The following is a 21,890-nucleotide window of genomic DNA, read 5'->3' as shown; positions in this document are numbered from 1 at the left end:
ATTGTAAAAATTGGCCCGGTCATGAACGTGCAAACCACCCTTGGGGGTGAAGGGGTTAATTGTCAAAAAAATTAAAAAAATTAACATTGGGCTGTTCTAAAATATAGCAGTGTCTGCATTGTCTTTACAAACTCACAATATGTATTTTTTATGGCAATTTATCATTCCTGTGAATCACCAACCTAATATTTAGTTGTTACCCACAGTTTTTTAGAACCGCTTCACATCTATGTTGCATGGAGTCACCCAACTTCTGGCCCCGGTCACCTGTTATTCCAGCCCAGGATGCTTGGACTACATCACACAATTTTTTTGGAATTTGTTGGCTTTGCCTCAGAAACGTTTTTAACATCACCCCACAATTGATCTATCAGATTAAGGTCCGTAGATTGGGCTGGCCGCTCCATAACCTCAATTTTGTTAGACTGGAACCAAGATTTTACTTGTTTACTGGTGTAATTAGGGTCGTTGTCTTGTTGAAACACCCATTTCAATGGAATATCCTCTTCAACATAAGGCAACATGACCTCTTCAAGTATTCTGATATAGGAAAACCGGTCCATGATCCCTGGTATGTGGTAAACAGGTTCGTCTCCATAGTAAGAGAAACATGCCCATATCATGATGCTTGCACCACCATGCTTCACTGTCTGCAGGGTGTACTGTGGCTTGAGTGCAGAGTTTGGGGGTCAAATGATGAACTGTCTGTGGCCCTTGGACCCAAAAAGAACAATTTTACTGTAATTAGTCCACAAAATGTTTCTCCATTTCCCTTTAGGGAAGTTGATGTGTTCTTTGGCACATTGTATGTGTTTCAGTACATGTCGGTTTTTTAACAGTGGGACTTTGCGGGGACTTCTTGCTAAGAGATTAGCGTCACACAGGCGTCTTCTATCTGTCCCAGTCCTCACAGGTAACGTGAGATGGTCTTTGATCATCCTGGAGCTGATCATTGGTTGAGTCTTTGCCATTCTGGCTCTTCTTCCATCCATTCGAATGGTAGTCTTCCGTTTTCTTCCAAGTCTCTCTGGTTTGGCTTTCCATTGTAAAGAACTGGAGAACATTTTAGCTGAACAGCTGAATATGATTTATGTCCACAGCATCTTATTGATACTAGTTAGCGTCAAGCCCCATACTTGAGAATGACTTAAAAAAAAATGTAATGTCGGATGGATCCGCCCGATGGCAGCGTCTGCAAACTATACCTGTCCTCTCCTGAACCGTATTCTGAGATGATTTACCATATCAAAGTTCAATTCTGATGTGATCATAAATCAGCTCGGCACAGGAAAGATAAGGGTTACAACAAGCCCTGCTGTCAGATGAGCTCACTGACTGATCCTCAGTTAACTCTATTCTACAAGAGTACACAGAGGCTGTGGAAAGTAAAAATGCCCAACTTTTTAAATGAAATTCTAGACAAAGGTATATTCTCATGTGTCATGGGAAACAAAGCAGTATATTCCACTATGGAAAAGGTGCAAATTTGTGGCATAATTCACCTTTTGCATTACATCCACAGCGGAAGTGGACATGCTGAGAATTTCACATTTACAGCGCAGGTTAATTTGTTTTTGCCAGTTTTATTCATTGCATGTGAATGAGATTTTTTTTGTTGAACTCTTTGACCATTTAGAAACATGACTGCGTTTATTTATTGGGTCGTCCCCATTTTCATGGATGGATATTGTCGGAGAGCGCTGGTAAAAACACACACTTTTACTATTTATTTCTTATTAAAAAATGGTCAGCTGTTCTTAAGAGATCAACACTTTTTCTTATTTTCTTTTCTTTACATCTCATTTCCTAGGAGACCGACCTCCACTGCTGTCTAGCTAGTAAAGTCCTGCGCTGAAGCTAGCCAGGATTAGGAGATAACAGCGCCCTCCAGCGATGCAGGCCAGTTTCAAAACAGTGCTTACAAGCTCAATAGAAAAGAGCTTGTAAGCACTGTGCATGCTTCACTGTCTGGTGGCGGTGGTCGGTCTCCAAGGCAACAAGCTGAAAAGAAAAATGTTGATATCTTGAGAACGATTGAAAATTTTAATAAACTGCAAAATTGCTTGTATTTACGGGCACTATCTAACAATACCCCATTTATGAAAATGGGAGTAACCTTTTAATCACTCTTAAATTAATGGTTGGTGATGGTTGAGCCACGTAATGATAAGAAGGGGTATTTGCATACTTTGGGTCATTCATTGCATTTGGAGAGTGTGCATCATGTATTACAGACTTAACGTATCGTACTAGATAGTCACAGATTGCACTAAACAGTTACATATATAATATATCTTTTTATTTTAGGTGGTCACAGTCCACCAGGCACAGGGTCATGATATAATTTACAAATATGACATGCTGCTGAGTGATGTCATCTTAGTTCTGGTTTTAGCGCACACGTTACCGTCTCATTTCATGCAGTTTCCTTTTTTGATGCTGATTAAGGCTATGTTCACACGTCGTTTTTCGCTGCATTTTTTCAGTTTTTTTTTTTTAGAAATTACATTTATGAAATCTTACAGCTTTTGCTGGTACTGTAAAAATCAGCTTTTAATTTGCATGAAAAACGCATATATATATAAAACACAATGTGTGAACATACCCTAAAAGGAAATGTCTCGAGGAAAGGCTAGGCAGCAATATCAGCACAGTGTTAAAGGGACGATGGTCACTACTGTAAGGGATGCGCTATGGAATGTTCTGTGTCTTGCATAGGCAGCATCTAACACTACGACTCAAAGTCTACGCTGGTCAGGTCAATCTTGAAGCAGACATATGGGTAATACTCTTGGTTGTTCAGTTGTAAGCCTGGAATATCCATATTCACCTATGATAACAAGCAAATTAGAGTCAGTACAAGCCATGATACAAGTTATGGAGAAACTCTACAGAAACTCCAGTGGATACATGAAATCGTTCTCGACAGCCAACATTCTGTACCACAAAAAGGGGAGATGACTTGGCAAATCTTCTGTGTCGCCTAAAGTGATCCTCCACCCTGGGACTGAAAAGTGACTTTACATTTCTCTTGTATAATTACCATAGCTGGTGCCCTCCATTAGCCTCCCGCAACTTCCTCTACAAAAATCAGAGCTCTATATCTCCTGCTCACAAGATAGCAGTGGCATGGCGGGTGCACTAGTAAGTCTAAGCCACACCTTCCCCATCATGACTGCTGTGCGATAGGACAGGTCGGAGAGGCGTGGCTCAGACTTACCGCTGCACTCCCCATGCCACTGCTATCTTGTGATTAGGAGAAATGGACCTCCGACTTATTTAAAAGTCTCATTTGATAAATCAGCTGAAAACATCTGTAAACTCCATGCCTACAGTCAGTGCACCCTTACACATTAGACCGTTGGCTGAATCAGTCGATATCAGTGGGTTTATTACTCTATTCTATATGGGGGCCTTAAGAAAGGCTAAGAAGATTTGCGGCTTTTGTTATGTGACAGCATATTGAGGGACGTGCTCAAGAAAAAAGGGAGGTTCAAAGGGGATAAAGCCTTTAAGGCAACAAAACCAGAAAACGTGGCCTTTCACTGGTGCCTTCTACTTACATCCTTCATATTGGCAGCCGCTGCCTCATCCAGGTGTCGGAAAAGGGCATTCAACACGTCTCGTAATCTTTTCATGGACTTCTTGTTGGGCTGTAGAATTACTGCCTGGAAGTTCACCGGCAAGCCATACCTACGAGAAAAGGATACTAACCGTAAGTTACAAACTTTATTAGCAATCTTTCAAGGGGCTGCCATGGGGGGCTTGATAACCCTTTTACAGCGTTGTGCGCCACCTTGCGCCTTACACTGTGCATGAGAATTTCCCTGCTCTGATCTTCCCCAACATCTCAATAAATGACGCACTTGGGCAGTCTGAAGCACAGTTGCTCACAGCAAATACAAAGGAAAAAAACAAAAGGCCTGCGCTCTGAGAAACAATCCTTCATCCTGACTGCGCACCTGATGTAAGAGAAGACCCAAGCATGGAGAAAGCACATGATCAAGAGGGGACCAAGTAACACAATGCCCTGGTAAGAACAGCAGGTCCATGACCATGCGCATATAAGATTAGGAAGGCATACTACAAAATCACGCAACACTAACATAAGTATGGTAATTAAAAAAAAGAACCTCTTTAATTAAGCGTCAACACTACTGCTACCGCAAGAACCCAGGTAACATTTCAGCCATAAAAACTGTATCCCCAAAAAATAGAATTAAATTTTACCAAATTGTGCTGGAAAGTCATGGATGCGAGCCTAAGGCTAGTTTCACATAAGCACAGCGCAGGGCCGCCGCTAAGCTCTGCCCCTGGCCGCACCCCCTCCGTCAGCTCCTCCTCTGTGCGCATGACACTGCATGCGACCAGCGTACCCTATATTTAGTGTTGGAAACGCCGGCCGTGCGCTGGTATGGTTTTGCCGGCGTATGTGCCCTTTTTGCGCTGCGTCGACGTGCGCCAAACGCACTCTGTTGCATTTTTGTGTGCTCGGTGCAGAGCTAAAAGGGCGCATGCCCCGGCAAAAACATACCAGTGCACGGCCAGCGAACCCAATGCTAAATATAGGGTACGCTGGTTGCATGCAGCGTCATGCGCCCAGAGGAGGAGCTGACCGGAGGGGGCAAGGCCGGGGGCGGAGCTTAGCGGCGACCTGCGCTTGGTAATGCTAGTGTGAAACTAAAGCACATGAAATGCTGCAGACTGCACTCTGTGCAGCAGCAATATGCATGTCACAGGCAATGTGAAAATTGTCTGATTTACACCCATAAAAAAAACATACAATTTTTCATCAACAGGGTTCAATTTTATACATCAGCGGGTAAAAAAATTTGCAAGACCAAACACAGTTTCCTATGTTAAAACCGGATGCTATAGTGGCCCTGCATGTGATAGTTTTTTGATTTTTTTATTTGCGCAACCTATGGACTTTATGGTCAAGTTTCAGCCGAAACACGAAAAAAAACTACTCTGAGCAGTCCTATTACGTAACAATGGTCTGTGCAAGGTCAGTTTTTTCCACAAACAGACCAAAAAAACACGGTCATGTGAATGTAGCCTTAAAGAAAGTTTCTCGCCACCCAGGAGCAATATTCGTATGTTAATCGGTACCACAAGGTCCTCACCTTAAAACAGACTCCACGAAAACTCGCAAAGCTTTGACGTGAATCCAGGCAATGAACGCTTCACTGAAGTTTACTTTTAACCAGCGCAGCAGAGGCCCCTGTAGGTCAGAGCAGTAGAGGTAAAGATCAGCTTCCTACGGGTCAGTACAGGACAAAATGTTTTTTTTAATTATCTTCAGAGATGCAACAACTGAAAAAAAAAATCTGATGATTCCCGGCCCCTGTTGGCACATCATCAGTTCTGTGTGTGAAGGAGGCTGGCTGGTTGCTCATTATAATCTCTGTTGTCAGCCAGCCCCCTTCGCACAAAACATTGGGCAAATGTCAATATATGAAACGCTGTCCTGTATCGAACACAAGCCAGAAGTCAACCTTCTACTACCTTGGACCAGGGTGAATCACTTTAGGACAGGGTACTATTAACATTTATTAGAAACCCATATAACTTGCTATTTTAGGCACATTTTACCCCTTAAAGGGGTTATCCAGGACTATTTTTTTTACTATGGACCTAAAAGCTAATAGGCAGGTAGTTGCAACCTACATGCCTGTGGTGCCCACTGCAGATCTTCCCCGGCACAGGATGGTCACAGACCGCTCCTGCTATCTAGAGTCCTTCATGAGGAGACCTGACCTCATTACCCTCACACTATTCTGAGGGAAACATTGTTTTTGGCTTGCCAAGTTATCACCATGAGATGGATGGATGGATGGATGGATGGAAGACCCCCACACTGGGTCAATATGGTAAATACTGCAGCTTTCTATAAGAGGGTGGTATATAAAAATGGACATTGTCCTCAAAGATATGAGAAGGTATTTAAGTCTTGGTTTGATTCCCCTTTGATTCACATTAGTCCCCAGGCGATTAGGGGTATTCTCTCATGATTAAGGATGTGATATTTGGTGCCTGTCTCACACACATGTATGTTTAGGGCAAGGTTCAACTTCCCAGACAAAATCAATGACAAATGATGTAGTGATGTAATGATTCCTCTATGATGTAACCTGATTATGTTGTTTGATCTTCAATAAAACAAGTAAAAAAAAATCAATTGTCCAAACCACGGGCTGCTGGCATTGAGACTCACATACTGCTGCTTCTTATCTGCCTCCAGTTTAATGATCTCGTCTTTTTCTGACTGCAGCTCTTTCTCATTGAAGTTAAACTCCCGCACTATGAACCTAAAGACAGAAAATATGATCAATACAGTCAGGCAACAGTTGAAGAGGTTGCCCGCCAGTTTTTCATTGATGACCCATCCTTAGGATAGGTCATCACATGTGGGGATAGCCTGTTTGTTAGGCTAGGTTCAAATTTGCGGTTGAGTCCACAGCGTATCGTCCGCAACCGCAAACGCATGCAAACGCATACCACGAAATGACGCAACCGTACGCAAACGCACCCGAACGCATACAAACACGTCCCTGTGTACCCCATGTTAAAGATAGGTACGCAGGACGCATGCGATGTATGCGCATCAAACGCTGCGGACTCAACCGTAAATGTGAAACCGGCCTTAGGCAATCCCTGCATGTGTTGTGGTTGTGGGACAGCCGCCAGACATGAAGCTGCGGCGACTAGAGCATTTTTTTCCGAGCGTGCCAAAAATACTGGATCAGGACACACCGGATAACACCTTACCCGAGCTCGCTCACCACTAATGCCAAACTCTTACCTGTTTTCCCGAGCCTTAGCTTTAAACTCATCAATCACTTTTCTGAAGAGGGTGACGGTAAACAAGCCTCCTTCTGCGTCCTCCGCAATCATCCTGCATGGAAGCACACAGACGGCGGAATGAACCGCGGCGCCCAGTTTCTGATGACCTGAAATGGTACCACCTGGGCCCATTTTGACTCAACAGCCGCTGGTGTCACTAATCATTATCCCGATATGAATCGGTCGCCTCTCCTCACTGTGTGCACTGTCTGATCGCCTAAGGGACCAATAGTCATGGACGATCCCTCACTGTGAAGATCACTAGTAATCCTCCAATACTAACAGAAATTAGTCATCAAAGTGCACGCGCACACCATCGATTTTCTTGCACGAGTGCTCTCCGTGGTTTTCACGGACTGACAGATTAAAAAAGATGGAGAAACTTTTTTATTTTCTCTCCACATCTGAGAAAAACTGATATCACTCTGATCAGAACAATCGGACCAATTTTTTTGGGGGTGGGAAATGGTTGCGTGACCCTACCCAAATAGAAAGTAAAGTTTTATGGTTTTCTATTTATATATTTGTCCAGTGTGAAACATTACATATCACTTTATTAGCATGCATGGCCTGCAAACACTTGCTTTTTTCCCCAGTTTATTTCCTACCTTCAGCTGCATTCATATCCAAAAGCACTGATTAGGAGTACAGATGATGGCAGTTGATGGGTTAGCTCAGCTTGTCTCACTAACTTTGGGGATATGCTGCTGCAGGATATTGTTTTGATACGCAGAACACTCAGAGGAGGACACAGAAGCTGACCCTATCACTGCCATCATCTATACTCCTAATGAGTTCCTTCTAATATCAACGCAGCTAAAGGCAGGAACATAAACTGGGAAAAAGTTGGGGCTTTGAAGCCACTTACATGCATTTTTTTTACAAGAATGAAGATAAATACCCTAATAAAGAGCAAAAGTTTCAGAACTTTCCATGCTGAACTAAATTATAAAAACCCCCACAAAAGTTAAGTAATTTTTGCTTAGTATTGGAAGACTACTGTTGACCTTCCTAGTGAGGGATTCTTGGTTCTTGGTGACTATTAGTTTCTGTGGAGGATCTCACAAAACAAATCTAACCAAAATATCTTTTCACGGCATCAGATATACTCTTAGGCCCAACAAAGTTTCAAAGTGGCAAAGGATCTACCCATGACATGATGTAACTGTACATCACACTATGGGTAGAAGACTCAGCTGAAATTACATTTTATGAATAGTTGTATGTATCACCAGATTATCTAACTGGTAAAGTTTCTCCTTGATAAAAACTTAAGAGTAACCATAATTTTAATTTGTATTTCATAAACCATTAGTACACATGAAAATAAGCAACTTTGTAATGTATCTTATCAGATAAATCTGCTTCTTTTTCCTCCAGGACTGATCTTCTACTCTAAATTCATGTATAAAATTTGTATTCAGTGAAAACAGATTTCCCCATTACTGAGACAAACAAATAACAGTTGGTGCTTATAAGATTCTATGAAGGGGAGGAGGAGCTAGCGGAACCCAGACATTCTACTAAAAGTTCTCCTGAAATGACAGTTACAGTTCTCCATAGAACTTTATGAACACAAACAGTCACCTCCTATCTCAGTAATGAGAACGTTTCTATTCACTGAATACAGATTTTACTTGTGAATTGAAAAATTTGAGAATAAATGATCAGTCCTGGAGGAGAATGAAGTGGATTTCTCAAATAAGATATAATACAAAATTTCTTATTTTCACATATACTATTAATTTAATGAAAAAAAAAAAATGGTTACTCCATGAGAGCCATGCTATGCTCCCCTGAGAAATTAAACATGCAGATAGCCTGTTCACAGAGGAAGACAACAGCAACTCTACTGCCATCTGTTAGAAGTAACGATCCTATAAGTCAATATCGACCTTTTAAAGGGCCACATGATTTAGGATATGACGCCAAACCAAAAACTCAATTTTTACATACAGCTGTTTCAAGATTTTTGCCACTCATCAGTGCAAAGAAGAAGACTGTCTGGCAGCGTGGGAGGCGTTTAAAATGGGGACTAAAGGATAACGTTTCTCCTTGTGGAGAGCGCCAAGCTGATGTGGAGAGACTTAGGTCATGCAATGCTATCCTTGAAATTAGGGGCCTGATTCAACATTTGTGATTTTTTTAAGTTACCGTACTTTTCTTTTTTTCTTTTTTTGTCTTTATTGACATTTTTGCTCAAAATTCTTCAAAATGGCGCATCCGGTTCATATATTTAGAGCAACATAAAAAAATGCTGTTTAGTTTTGTCTTTAACCTATTTTGTGACTTTTAGTGAGAAACATTTTATGTTTCTCTAAAATATCACAAAATTTCAGGCGTTCATGAAATCATTCCAGGGCGAGACTCGAGTACACTTGCAACAAATTTTGTGACTTCTCGAAAAGTTGTAAATGATGGATCGTTAAAAAATATGTGGAAACCCTAAACTCCGTCCATAGTGGCAAACCAGAAAAAAACCAGGCCACTAAATATAACTATAAAATAGACTTTAAAAAAGGCGCAAAAACATGTGAAAAACACCCAAAACGTGGTGCAAATGCAATAATGATTTAAGCCCTAAATATGCAAATACCCTCTTCACAGTAGAAAAGAGCAAGAACTATCACCTGGGGAACTCCTTATACCCACTGTCAATGGCTTCCCACCTAACCAGCTCTCCTACACTGGCGGATTTCAGTGTCCGTAAGTTCCGGACTGACCATGGGTTGACTTGATCTCGCAGCCTCTTAAACATATATAAGGCTGTAAATTGGGGTTGGAAGACCCAATACCAGACCTGACATTGGGGTCCATATGCGGGCCGTGAAGTCCACTCGTGTGAACCTAGTCTTACACCAAAACAGCTGCATGAAAACTGAGTTTCTGATCTGGACATATGTCCCGAATCATGTGGCAAGACTCTTTAATTGGTTGATGTTCACTTCTAGGATTGGCAGTAGAGGCGATGTCTTTTCCTCTGGTAAGAAACTATTTACATATCACCAGATTAGATTGGTATAAAATTTTTGGCAGAACCCACAACCAAATTCCTTCCAGCACTCCAGTCTTAAGCCCGTGTTCGCCGATAATCTAAAGTGTATGGGGGGCTCTTGACAACAGCTCGCCCAGGAAGACGTCTGACTTCAGACTGCCGATCTCCTTCTACTCCCAGAGGTAAGACGCAATGCATAGATGTCAATCAGTGGCTTTTTCATATAAAGCACAAGAGTGCTTGGCCAAATGAGCCCTCTTGTGTATGGGAGAGTCATCCAAGACGGCTTCAGCACAGATCGTGCGGCCATCAGAAAATTGATGTGTATGGCCGGCTTTACAGTATACCCAGAAACAGACTGTACATTTCTCAAATCCTCGTGTCACCCAAGTCCAATTCCTCCTACTGTGTTTTTAACCATTAAACCCATTGATTCTTACTTGGTTGACCGAGGTACAACCATATCGGCCAGCGATTCGTAGGTCTTCTGCCAAGCATTATAGCCGGTCCTGTAAGTGAAAATTTACAGATTTTGTAAGAATAAGATGTTGCATGTTCTAATTCATCACCAGCATTCATTTGGTATTAGTAAAACTTACAATGGCTCCAAGATCGCCATAACTAAGTTTTTGTGACCTTCTGAGGCTCTGCACACCGGTGGAATGATTGCATAATATTTCACAAATAACACTTATTTTATAAAGGTGAGCCATGTGGATCAAGGCAAACAACTTAATCTGGAATTTTACAGAAAAAATTACCGTAGACTCAATTCACTCCAAATTATTTGTGATTCACTTTGTGCAATTTCAGCCGCTGTTTTGATGGACTGTAAAGGGCTAGGAAAGGGGTTATAAAATGTATTTATTTATTTTACTCATTTATATAACTCCATTAAATCCACAGCGCTTTACAGATGGGGCTCACAACCTAGAATCCCTATCAGTATGTCTTTGGAATGTGGGAGGAAACCCACACAAACACGGGGAGAACATACAAACTCCTTGCAGATGTTGTCCTTGGTGGGATTTGAACCCAGGACCCCAGCGCTTCAAGGCTGCAGTGCTTAACCAATGAGCCACCATGATAAAAACAAAATAGTAAACTCTCCTGTCCCACCACCGTTTCTTCCCACCACATCCTTTGCTGGCTTCGTCTGGCTCCAGACTCTACTGGTCTTCATAGCAGGCAATCTCCTCTTCTGTATCTTCCTTCTCTTTGCACAACTGCATCCTGCGCTGAGTAGGTTGTGAGTTACTAAATAGACATCAGGTGAGGCACGACATGATTTTGCTATGTCATGACATGTGACAACGGGGGGCCCACTGAGCGTAGGAAGAAATGACCGGAGTGAGCCTCCCAACCCCCTGGAGGAGGCGTGGGCGGAGGCCAACATGACGGGGGGTTGGAAGTTAGTGAGGGAAGGGGAAGGGTTAAAGGGGAGGGGGAGCTAAGGGGTATTTAAGGCAGGGTCTGGGGGGTTCCCGCCCTCTGTTCCTGTTTTCCCAGCTCCTGAACAGTCCCATAACTTACCGGGATGTCGGGAGTGGACCAGGCCCTGGACAGACTGCGGGCAGCAGCGGCAGGGCTGCCTCCTGGCTGGCTGGAGGAGCAGGTGGCCGGCCTGCTTCATCGAGCGCCGGGGCAGGCCGAGGTGAGAGAGCGGAGGCCCCGGCGGGCGCGGCCTCCAGAGCGGCTATCCCCCGACACCGCTCCCCGGGCCTCGCGTCGCCGTCGGAGCCCCTCCCGGGACCCTCCAGGAATCCTCTCACGCGACGAGGCCCTGCGGCGGCGTCCGGACCTTCGCCCCGGGGCAGGAAGGGGGCGGGGCTCCCAGTTGCCGTGGGGGGCCCTGAGCGACCGGGTGCCTCGCGATGGCTTGGCTGAATTGACTCTCGGCGGGGGGAGGCAGGAGCCTTCATTTGTGGGGGTACCGCGGCCCAGTTCCTTCAGGGGGTTCAGGCCTCCTACCCCGGCTCAGTCTGCAGGGGTGTTCGGGCCGCAACAACGAGGCGGTGAGTTCGCCGCCGGGAGGCGCGATGTCCATGAGGCGTCTGGGGATCCAGGATTTCCGGCTGGAGGGCACACAGCCCCCTCGCAGCCCGGTGAGTATGCGTCTATGTCCCCTGTTTGTCACCCACTTTTGTCTTCGTCAGTGTTGGTAGGGGCCCCCTTAGCAGAGTCCGGGGGTGGTGGGGTTGAGGCTGGTTTGAGCAGTTCAGGGTCGGCCGGGGGAGTATGTGATATGTTGGCGGATGTGCGCAGCTTGCTTTTACCTTTGGAACGGGGTTTTGTTGGGTCATCACCGGTAGCAGCGTGGGTTGGGCCACAGGGTGGCGGGTTGGCGGGTCAGGGCGCGGCTGCGTCGGTCCCTTGTGTTGGCACGCCGGTGTCAGTGTTGGTGCAAACCGAGAAGGAAAAGGAGTGTCGTGTGCATCTGGATGATCGGGCGCATGGTGTATGTGTGTTTTGAAGGTTCGTTGGGGGCCCATCTGAAAAAGGAGATGAAAGAGCGGATTTGGAAGGATGAATATGTGGAAATATTTTCGCTATTGCCTCCTGAGAAGTTTAATTTGGACAAAAGTAAGAAAGAGGATAGCAAAAAGGAAGAGGAGGAAAAGCGGAGGTGGCGCTTGATTCCTCAGACATTTGTAAATTGGCAGCAGGCGTTTGCCATTTTGGCGAGTGTTATCGGGGAACAGGCCCCTGATAATTGCTCCGCGTTATTTTGTTATTTGGATGCTATCGGGGAGGCTTATAGAGTTTATGGCGGTCAGGCGTGGCTGCGGCATGACGAGTAGTTTCGTCAGAGGAAAGCTGTGCGTCCGGCTATCCGCTGGGACCAGAAAGACATTGGCTTGTGGATGCATGTGATAGCGCAAAATAAGTCTGGGAGTTCCTTTCTTGGGGGGGCTGGAAGCACCAGCCAGAATAGCGGCACTGCCGGCTCTACGAGTGGTGGGGGTCAAGGGCAGTCGGGAACGCACAAGGCGGGGGTGTGCTGGCAGTTTAATGACGGCCAGTGTAAGTTTGGGGCCAACTGTAAATTTAAACACCTCTGCTCAAACTGCAACGGTACTTCACACGGGGCATCAAAGTGTTTCAAGAAAGGGAAGTCCAAATCGGGCGGGGGTAATTCGCAAGGGGGAGACTCCAGTGAATCTGGAAAGGATGGTCCGCTATCTAAATAGATACCCTGATAGGGTAAGAGCGGGGCTGTTGTATTCAGGTTTTCAGGAGGGTTTTCGGATTCCGGGTCCTCCGTTTGAAATCTCGTTTGTTTTAAAAAATTTGCGCTCTGCTTTGGAGCATCCGTCAGTTGTTTCGGAGAAGATCCGGAAAGAAGTTTCATTGGGGCGCATGGTGGGCCCTTTCGTGTCCCCTCCTTTTCCGAATCTGGTCGTTTCCCCGTTGGGGGTGGTTCCGAAGAAGAAGCCCAATAAGTTTCGGCTCATTCAGCATTTGTCTTACCCACGGGGGAGGTCGGTTAACGTCGGTATTGATCCGGAGATTTGTTCAGTGGTATACTCTTCATTTGATGAAGCGGCGAGTTGGGTCCGGAAATGTGGTCGCGGGGCCCTTATGGCTAAGACTGATGTTGAATCCGCTTTTCGTTTGCTTCCGGTTCACCCAGACAGCGTGAGGTTGTTGGGCTGTTTCTGGGAAGACAGGTTTTTTGTAGATAGGTGTTTACCTATGGGTTGTTCCTTGTCTTGTGCGTATTTTGAGGCTTTTAGTTCTTTTCTTGAGTGGGTCGTGTGCGACGTCTCTGGTTGTGATTCGATAGTTCATTATTTGGACGATTTCTTGTGCATTGGTCCGGCGGATTCTTCACGTTGTCTCAGGATTTTGAAAGCGATTGAGTGGGTGGCGGATCGGTTTGGGGTTCCGCTGGGGCCCGGAAAAACTGAGGGCCCCAGTACGTGTTTGCGTTTTCTGGGGATCGTCATCGATACTGTTGAATGGGAATTTCGGTTGCCGGAGGACAAGCTTGATGATTTGAGGTCTGAGGTGGTTCGTGCACGTCGGTTGCGGAAAATATCGTTGCGGGACCTTCAGTCGCTGTTGGGAAAGCTTAACTTCGCTTGTCGGGTGATGCCGATGGGTCAAGTTTTTTCACGTAGGCTGGCTAGCGCTACTTCGGGGGTTCGGGCTCCTCATCATTTTGTGAGATTGTCGGCGGAGCTCAGGGCCGATTTGGTGGTTTGGGAGTCCTTTTTGGAGAAGTACAACGGTCGTACGTTAGTAATGGCTGATGTGGTTTGTAGCGATGTTTTGGATTTGTATACGGATACGGCAGGCAGATTCGGTTTTAGTGCCTATTTGGGTAAGCAAAGGTGCACCGCTCAGCGGTCTGCAAGGGTTAAGGCGGGGTTGGTGCGTAACATCACGTTGTTGGAGATTTTTCCGATTCTGGTGGCTGTTCATTTGTGGGGTCAGGAGTTTCGGAATTGGCGCGTTCGTTTCAATTGCGACAACATGGGGGTTGTGAGCGCGATTAATGGTCTTACTGCATCGTCCCCTCCAGTGGTCAGAGTTTTGCAGAAGTTGGTGCTAGCATGTTTGTCTTTGAATGCGCATGTGACGGCGACGCATGAGCCTGGAGTGAAGAACGAGATAGCTGACTCTCTCTCTCGCTTACAGTGGGATCGTTTTCGTTCTTTGGCCCCGGAGGCAGAGTTCGAGGGTCTGATTTGTCCGGAGGAATTGTGGAGGGTGGCTTACGAGCCGCGGAGTCACTGATCTTTGGCACCTAAAACCTGGGAGGCCTACCGGAATGTGTGGTGTACGTGGGAAGAGGTCCTTACGGCTGGCTCCACCAGTGGGGTCAGGCTTGAGCAAGAGAGTCTGTTGTTGTCATGGTTGGGGCAGGGCGCAAACGAAGGTTGGTCTCGGGCAAAGGTGACACGTTTGTTGGCCGGATTGTCTTTCGGTTTTCGGTTGCGCGGGTACAGGGATTTGACGAAAACGTTTTTGGTTAGACAGGCGGTGAAAGGTTTCCACCGTTTTCGGGGGGGGGGGGTGATTTAAGGCGGCCCGTGTCGTTTAATATGCTTGAGCAATTGGGACTGGTTCTGGGATCGGTATGCGCGGATGGTTATGAGGTTGCGTTGTTTCGTCTGGCTTTTTCCTTTGCATTTTTTGGGGCACTGCGGATTGGGGAACTCGTGTCTCACAATAAAGAGTCTGTGGGCGGGTTGTTAGCCAGGGATGTGACTTTGACTTCTCAGGGCGTCGAATTTTGGCTACGTAGGTCAAAAACGGACCAGTCTGGAAAAGGCCGTCGAGTTGTGTTGGGTGTTGTGTCTGGTTCCGGAATGTGCCCGGCTCAGTGTTTGCGTAGATTTTGGGACCTTCGTCCTAGTCTGGGCGGATCTTTGTTGTGTCACGCAGACGGTGGAAGTCTGTCTCGATATCAGTTTGGCGCAGTGTTTAAGAAGTCAATTCGGTGTTTGGGATTGGATGATTCTAGGTTTGCTTCTCATTCTTTTCGGATTGTTGCGGCGACTGAGGCAGCTGAGCGTGGTTTGGGTCCCTCTTTCATACAGCGCATCGGCGGGTGGAGGTCTAATCGTTATCGTAGTTATGTTCAGCCCTCAGGTGTGCAGGAGGTGTGCCCGGTTGGTGTGGTCCATGGGGTAGATTAGATGTTACAAGTATTGGAGCGTTTTCTTTGCGATATGTTTCTGTGAGTGTCGTTTTGTGTTTCAGGTACGGAACCGCTGCTGGTCTGGATATTTGGTCACTCCTTTGTTTACTGGGGAGCGGTGAGAGCCGATGTCAGGACCGACGGCAGACAGTTGGGATTTTCCAGGTCGGTGGCGGTGGTGCGGTGGATCGGTTTTAGGGGCCTGGTGTGGCGTCGGGTGTTGCCGGAAATTCACGAATGTGTTCGTTTGGACCGGGCACCAGATGTTCTCGTTATTCATGCTGGGGGAAATGATCTGGCTGTCCGTCCCTTCCGGGAGTTGATCAAGGATATTAAGCAAGATTGTTTGCGGTTGTGGGTGACTTATCGGGAAGTCACGATTGTGTGGTCGGAGATCGTGCCACGCAGGCGTTGGCGGTCCATGAGATCGTTGGAAAAGGTCAACTGGGCCAGGATCAAGGTCAACAGAGCGGTGTCCGCTTTTATAGTTAAAAACGGGGGAGTTGCCGTGCGACATTTTGATTTGGAGAAGGGTGAGGGCGATTACTGGTTGGCGGACGGGATTCACTTGAATGCAGTGGGTTCCGATATTTGGGCCCTTGCCCTTCAGGAGGGTATAGAGAAGGCTGTCGCTTGGCGGGTTGTGGGGGTCTCGGGTCATTGAGGCGTTCAAAGGCCCCTCGTTGTGGCGGTTTTGGGGGATGGGGAGTCCTTGAAGTCGGTGGAAATTGGTTTTGGAGACTCTGTGGGTAGGGTCTCCTTCGTTTAAAGGTATGCTGGTCGTGATCTGGTGAAAGGTGGATGGGGAGTTTTCCGTCGGAAGAGGGCGGATCCCCAAGGAGTTTGTGGACAACATCTATTGGTGTGCTGGTGCTCCCGAGCCTGTGGGGTAACGGCTGGGAGCAAATGGTCGGGGGTTGTTCACAATATTTGGACTATTTCACCACGATCTTGTGGCTTCAAGGACTTCTCCTTCCAGGGTTAAATTCATTGTACTCATGTTGTTTATGATACAATGTTTATTGTTTGTTTATTGTTATAATAAAAGGCTGCTGTGGCCATAAAATTCCAAAAGAAATACCGGTGTCTGTGTATTAGTGGGCGCCGAGGTGGGGGTGGTCATTTTATGGTCATGGTGGGGTTTTTGGGGGTAAGTCAAGACGCTTGATATCCCCTTACGAGGTAATACTTGACAATACCAACGTCAAGCGCTGGTACAAAGTGAAGGGAGATGTAGAAGAAGACATCACCTCCTGTGAAGACAGAGCCGGGGGAGACAGTGGAGTTCAGGGCAGGGAGCTGAAGCGAGACCGTTGAGCGACGATCTGAGTACACTATTCTTCAACCCCATAAATACCCTTTTAGTGAGGTTAACAACAAAAAAATTGAAATATAGTCAAAACTATTTATTTTTTTTTAAATAATCAAAATACACAAAAACGTAAACTCATCTTCTTAATCCCATTTATCTCTTAAAAGTTCTAAATAAACATATTGCTGCATCCATGGAGGTCTGACCTCTCAAAATATCATATTATAATTCAATTATAAAAAAAAAATTCATGTTATTTGTTCTACATTGTAAATTCTATATGCTGCTTTTTGGTTACGTCACCTAAACAAAAATTAAATAGTAACGTGATCATAAGGTATTATGTACCGGAAAAAGGTTGTAATAACATTTTTCTCGTCTCCTGCAAAAATCAAGCCCTCACACAGCTATGCCATTGAAAAAGTAAATGAATAAGGCAACACAAAACAATTTTTTTTTTTTTAACAATAGTAAAGTATGAAAAAAAAACTATATATGATTTTCTGATAATTGTACTGCCCCAAAGAATTAAGTTACACATATCGTCTTTACTACATGGTAAAATCTCCATTGATAATAAAAAATAGAAATCTTGCAATTCTCACATTGGCCACTGGGGCTTTTTTGATTCTAACTTCCTGTTGTTTCAGGAAACAATACGTGTAGACGGTGTAGATGAGCAGTAGTCACAGATCACAGCTCTGCTTTAATGAGGGTAGGCAAGTATAGCCATAGGTACTGACTATCTATGCTACTTACTTTGGGACGACCACCAGAAGTGTGATGAGATATTCTGAGTTCAGAACAAAGTCTTCTTTGTTTACAATGTCAGCTAAGGTTCTCGTCAGTAAATTGCCCCTGTGGAATAAAGACGACATCTATTACTAGTATCTAGAAAAACAGATTTACAGAAAATTAAAGGGGTTGCCAGGGTGCATAAAAAGTTGTTTGTTTTAAAAATGGGAATTAATGAAACTTACATACTGTATAATGAAGTCTACACAACTGATTCCATTTTAGCATCAGTTTTATTACCCCCCCCCCCCCCCGCCTCGGACGTTTCCTCATTCGTTCTCGGACACAGAAAAGAGCAATGATCTGACCTCTGATGAAGGACGGCTGGCTGTCTATCTAGTTTGATTAGTTACGCCACATTCCCTCTTTCTCCATCACAGCTGATGAGAAGTCAAAGAACAGGGGCTGGCTTTTCTAATAAATTTAGCCAGCCCACCCTACCACATCACCAACACAGGGAGGCGAAAAAAGCTCTTCCTACAAATTGTCACATGAAAGACTCAATCATGAGTATTGGGGGCTGTTGGCTAACTTAAGAGGGAATCTGTCAGCAGGTTTTGTTACGCTATCTAAGAGCAGCATTAAGTAGGGGCAGAGACCCGGATTCCTGCAATGTATCATTTACTAGGCTACTTGCTGTCATATTGATAAAATCACAGTTTTCTCTGCTGAAAAATCTACCAGTTCTATTAATGCTGAGCATAACCCCGCCCACACCACTGATTGGCAGAAAGCGTCCAATCAGTGATGGGAGCGTGGTAGGACTATCCGGCAGACAGGATACTAGTCCTGTAATGATAATCTCCTGCTGACAAAACAGTGATTTATCAAAACTACACTGAGAAATATATGTTTACTTATACTAGGTATATCTTTCTATCTTTCATTTTTTTCCTCACAATTCTGAGAAAAAAAAAACTTCAAAGTGTCATTGTATAAAACTAGAGGCACAAAAAATAGTGTGAGCCCATAGAACTCTATAGGCAAAGTACTGAGGATGCAGGCAGCACAGATCAGTAATGCAGCCATGTGCATGAGGCCTAATCTATCTATATAATTGCCTTGTAATGTTTTAATTTTCTGTTCTGTCCAGATGTCACCTTATCCCAGAATTCCAAGCGGAGGAAGTTCACCGACCGCCATATTGGGACTCCCAAGTGATGGGTGCCTCAATATGGAAACCTATTGTGCGGTACCACCAGCGGAGCACCGTCACACCACACACACACTCTATACGCCATACGCACCACACACACACACTCACACTCATATTCACACACACTCACACTCATACACTCACATTCACAATCACACACGCTAGCACATTCACACTCACACACTCATACACTCACACTCATACACTCACACTCATACACTCACATTCGCACATACACTCACACTCTCTCACACACTCACATTCACACTCACACACTCACACTCACGCAGCCTCTTGCGCGGTGCCACCAGCGGAACACCGTCGCACTGCGCCTGAGAGAATTCCGTGCAGGCGCTCTGAATCATACGGCTGATCCCGATGCGTGATGTGTCTACAGGCAGAGGAAGCCGGTCACATTAAGGCTATGTGCCCACGTTGCGTGTTAAAACGCACACCAAAAACCGGACTCCTTCCCAGAAATCGCGCGTTTTTTTCCCGCGCGATTTTGCCGCGTTTTTCGTGTGCGATATTCAAGCACTTTCCAAGCGATTTGAAGCATCGCTTGGAAAGTGATTGACAGGTTGGTCACACTCGTCAAACATAGTGCTTGACAAGTGTGACCTGGTTTTTACTATTGAGGCCGCCTATGCGGCATCAATAGTAAAAGATAGAATGCTAAAAAAAAATAAAAAAATCGGGGTATATTTACCTTCCGACGTCCCGCGCTGCCATCCCGGCCTCAGCGTTCCCAGTAATGCCTTGCGAGACCTGTGATGACGTAGTCTCGCGTTGCTATAGTGATCTCGCAAGACCGCTAGAGACACACGAGACCTACGTCATCACAGGACCTTGCCGCAAGGCATTACTGGGAACGCTTAGGCCGGGAATGCAGCGCGGGACGCCGGAAGGTAAATATACCCCGATTTTTTATTTTTTATTCTTTTTTTTTTACAGGGGTATGGTACCCAGGGCCTGGAGGACAGTCTCCTCTCCTCCACACCGTGGGTACCAACCGCGCATGAGACGCTTAACTTCCCGCATGGTGGGCATAGCCACATGCGGGAAGTAAGCGATTCTCATGCATTCCTATGGGTGCGGAATCGCGACAATTCTTTGCGATTCCGCACAAAAGAATGAGCATGCTGCGATTTTTTCCGCGATGCGATTCCGCCGCGGAAAAAAGCGCAGCATTAGCACAGCATGTGCGGAATGCCATAGGAATGCATGGGGGGCGGTCTGTACACGATTTTTAAACGTTTTCGCTGCGTTTTCGTGCCGAAAATCGCGGCAAAAATGCTTAAAAATCGCTACGTGGGCACACAGCCTAAAGGGGTTTTCCGACGAACGAAAGTTCATTTTAAAAATTGTCTGTCTGTCCGTGTACGGAGCATACCACATCTCCTGGGCAGGGGAGGGAGCAAAATACTGACATTACAGCAGGGGATCACAGAGGATTCATTTTGTGAGGTAAAATATTTCACTAACTGTTTTTAAACCATATTTTACCTCACAAAATGAATCCTCTGCGATCTGCTGTAATGTCAGTATTGTCTTTTGCTTCCTCCCCTACCCAGGAGCTGTGGTATGTTCTGTACACGGTCAGACACAGGGGTGAGAGAGACAGAGCACGGGGGGAGACAGCTCAAACGGGACAGCACATGAAGGGAGAGCACAGCACAGGAAGGAGAGAGACAGCAGACAAGGGGGCTAGCACATGGGGTAGACAGGTCAAAGAAGAGAGCACAGACGGGAGAAGTCAGCACATGGGGAAAGAGAGAGTGGATAAGTGGGTGAGCACATGATTCTCAACGCTGCAAAGCCTGCCTCCATCGTGACATTACCGCCCTCCCGATGCGATAGCATCGAGCCTCCATCTAATACTGTTAATATTATCAACAGATCTCCTATAGAAATGCAAAGTCACTCACATAAATCTCTATACGTACACAGTTTTCCTCTCCAGACTCTGCAGATTGCTCTTAATATTGTTATATGTATGTGCTCTTGACTTCAGATCTGTGTCTATTTGTGACATTTGCTGAAAAAAAGGTGAGAAATTAAAATACATTCAGGTCAATGGGTCCATCTCGATTATTTCACCTAAAATTTACACTAAACTTAAAGGTAATGTGTTGTCAGAAATTGTTGATGTATTGTTTGTCAGGTTTTTGGGTTGAATGTTTTTTGTGTTTTTGCAAATATAGGGGGCTTCCATGCTATTGGTAGCACAAAGGCTTTGGAAAAGTGCTATAGCTCCTCGTCCCCCAAAAGCAATCCAGCTAATTCTGCGCTCCCAAATCCAAATGTCCCCTCCATTCTGAACTCCATTGTGCCGCATTCATATTTAGTGTCTACATTTTTGCCATTTCTGTAGCAATGAGAGACCGACTGAATTTGCAGGTGAATGTCTCCAGAACCATGAGCTGGGCACCACAACGTACAGGTCACTACAACGTACTGGTGACTACATTGTACTGGGCACTACAACGTACTGGTGACTACATTGTACTGGGCACTACAACATACTGGGCACTACAACGTACTGGGCACTACAATTACAGATTTGCAATTATCACTCAGCAACATCCTCTGCTTCTTGTTTCTGGAAAAAACCCATGGAGTCAAATTGTCATTGCACCTGTAGATAAATTCCTAGAGGGGTTTAATTTTCAAAATAAGGTCATTTGATTGTGTTATTTTGTTATTCTGGCACTTAAGGGCTCTGTATATGGAGTCCATAAACTATTCTACGATAGCACTTTTCTACAAATTTTCATTATTTCTTTGCAATTGCATTCAAATGAGGTTATCCACCTTTCTATGACCTTAAGAGAACAGAATATTACCATATTGCTAAATCATTAGCTTTAGTTTTTAAAATTGGAGATGTGTGGCAATGAAATTAATGAAATACACAATTCACGGTTACAAGGTGAAATTTGCAAAAACCTTCCACAATTTTTATGAATTTTTATGACAAACTATAAGTACATGGGCCAAAGACCATAATAAATGACTAAGTAACTACACTTATTGCAATTTCAAGTCGGGAGCTTTCTCTTGGCCTGCCTTTTGTAGTGTAGCTCTGGAGCATCTCTCTAGATTGTCCAGCAGTAGTCCCTGCTGAAGCACTACC

General features: G+C 45.2%; 1 protein-coding gene across 2 annotated transcripts in view; it reads right to left on the bottom strand.

Moving 5' to 3' along the window:
- Nucleotides 1–2,277: 2,277 nt before the first annotated feature.
- Nucleotides 2,278–21,890, bottom strand: part of ATP6V1C2 (ATPase H+ transporting V1 subunit C2) — a 102,340-nt gene continuing 82,727 nt past the window's right edge. For both annotated transcript variants that reach the window (XM_073568227.1, XM_073568228.1), the window contains exons 6-13: nucleotides 20,701–20,792; nucleotides 17,563–17,661; nucleotides 10,282–10,350; nucleotides 6,806–6,898; nucleotides 6,218–6,311; nucleotides 5,127–5,224; nucleotides 3,564–3,693; nucleotides 2,278–2,830 (exon numbers count right to left, since the gene is read on the bottom strand). In XM_073568227.1, coding sequence (XP_073424328.1) covers nucleotides 2,732–2,830; nucleotides 3,564–3,693; nucleotides 5,127–5,224; nucleotides 6,218–6,311; nucleotides 6,806–6,898; nucleotides 10,282–10,350; nucleotides 17,563–17,661; nucleotides 20,701–20,792 — 774 coding nt within the window. In that variant the 3' untranslated portion in view covers nucleotides 2,278–2,731. The remainder of the gene's footprint in view (nucleotides 2,831–3,563; nucleotides 3,694–5,126; nucleotides 5,225–6,217; nucleotides 6,312–6,805; nucleotides 6,899–10,281; nucleotides 10,351–17,562; nucleotides 17,662–20,700; nucleotides 20,793–21,890) is intronic.

This window comes from Dendrobates tinctorius, unplaced genomic scaffold (assembly GCF_039654945.1).
Source record: "Dendrobates tinctorius isolate UK_male_01 unplaced genomic scaffold, ASM3965494v1 ptg000021l, whole genome shotgun sequence".
NCBI classification, from domain to species: domain Eukaryota; kingdom Metazoa; phylum Chordata; class Amphibia; order Anura; family Dendrobatidae; genus Dendrobates; species Dendrobates tinctorius.
This window is presented reverse-complemented; position numbering and strand designations above follow the sequence as displayed.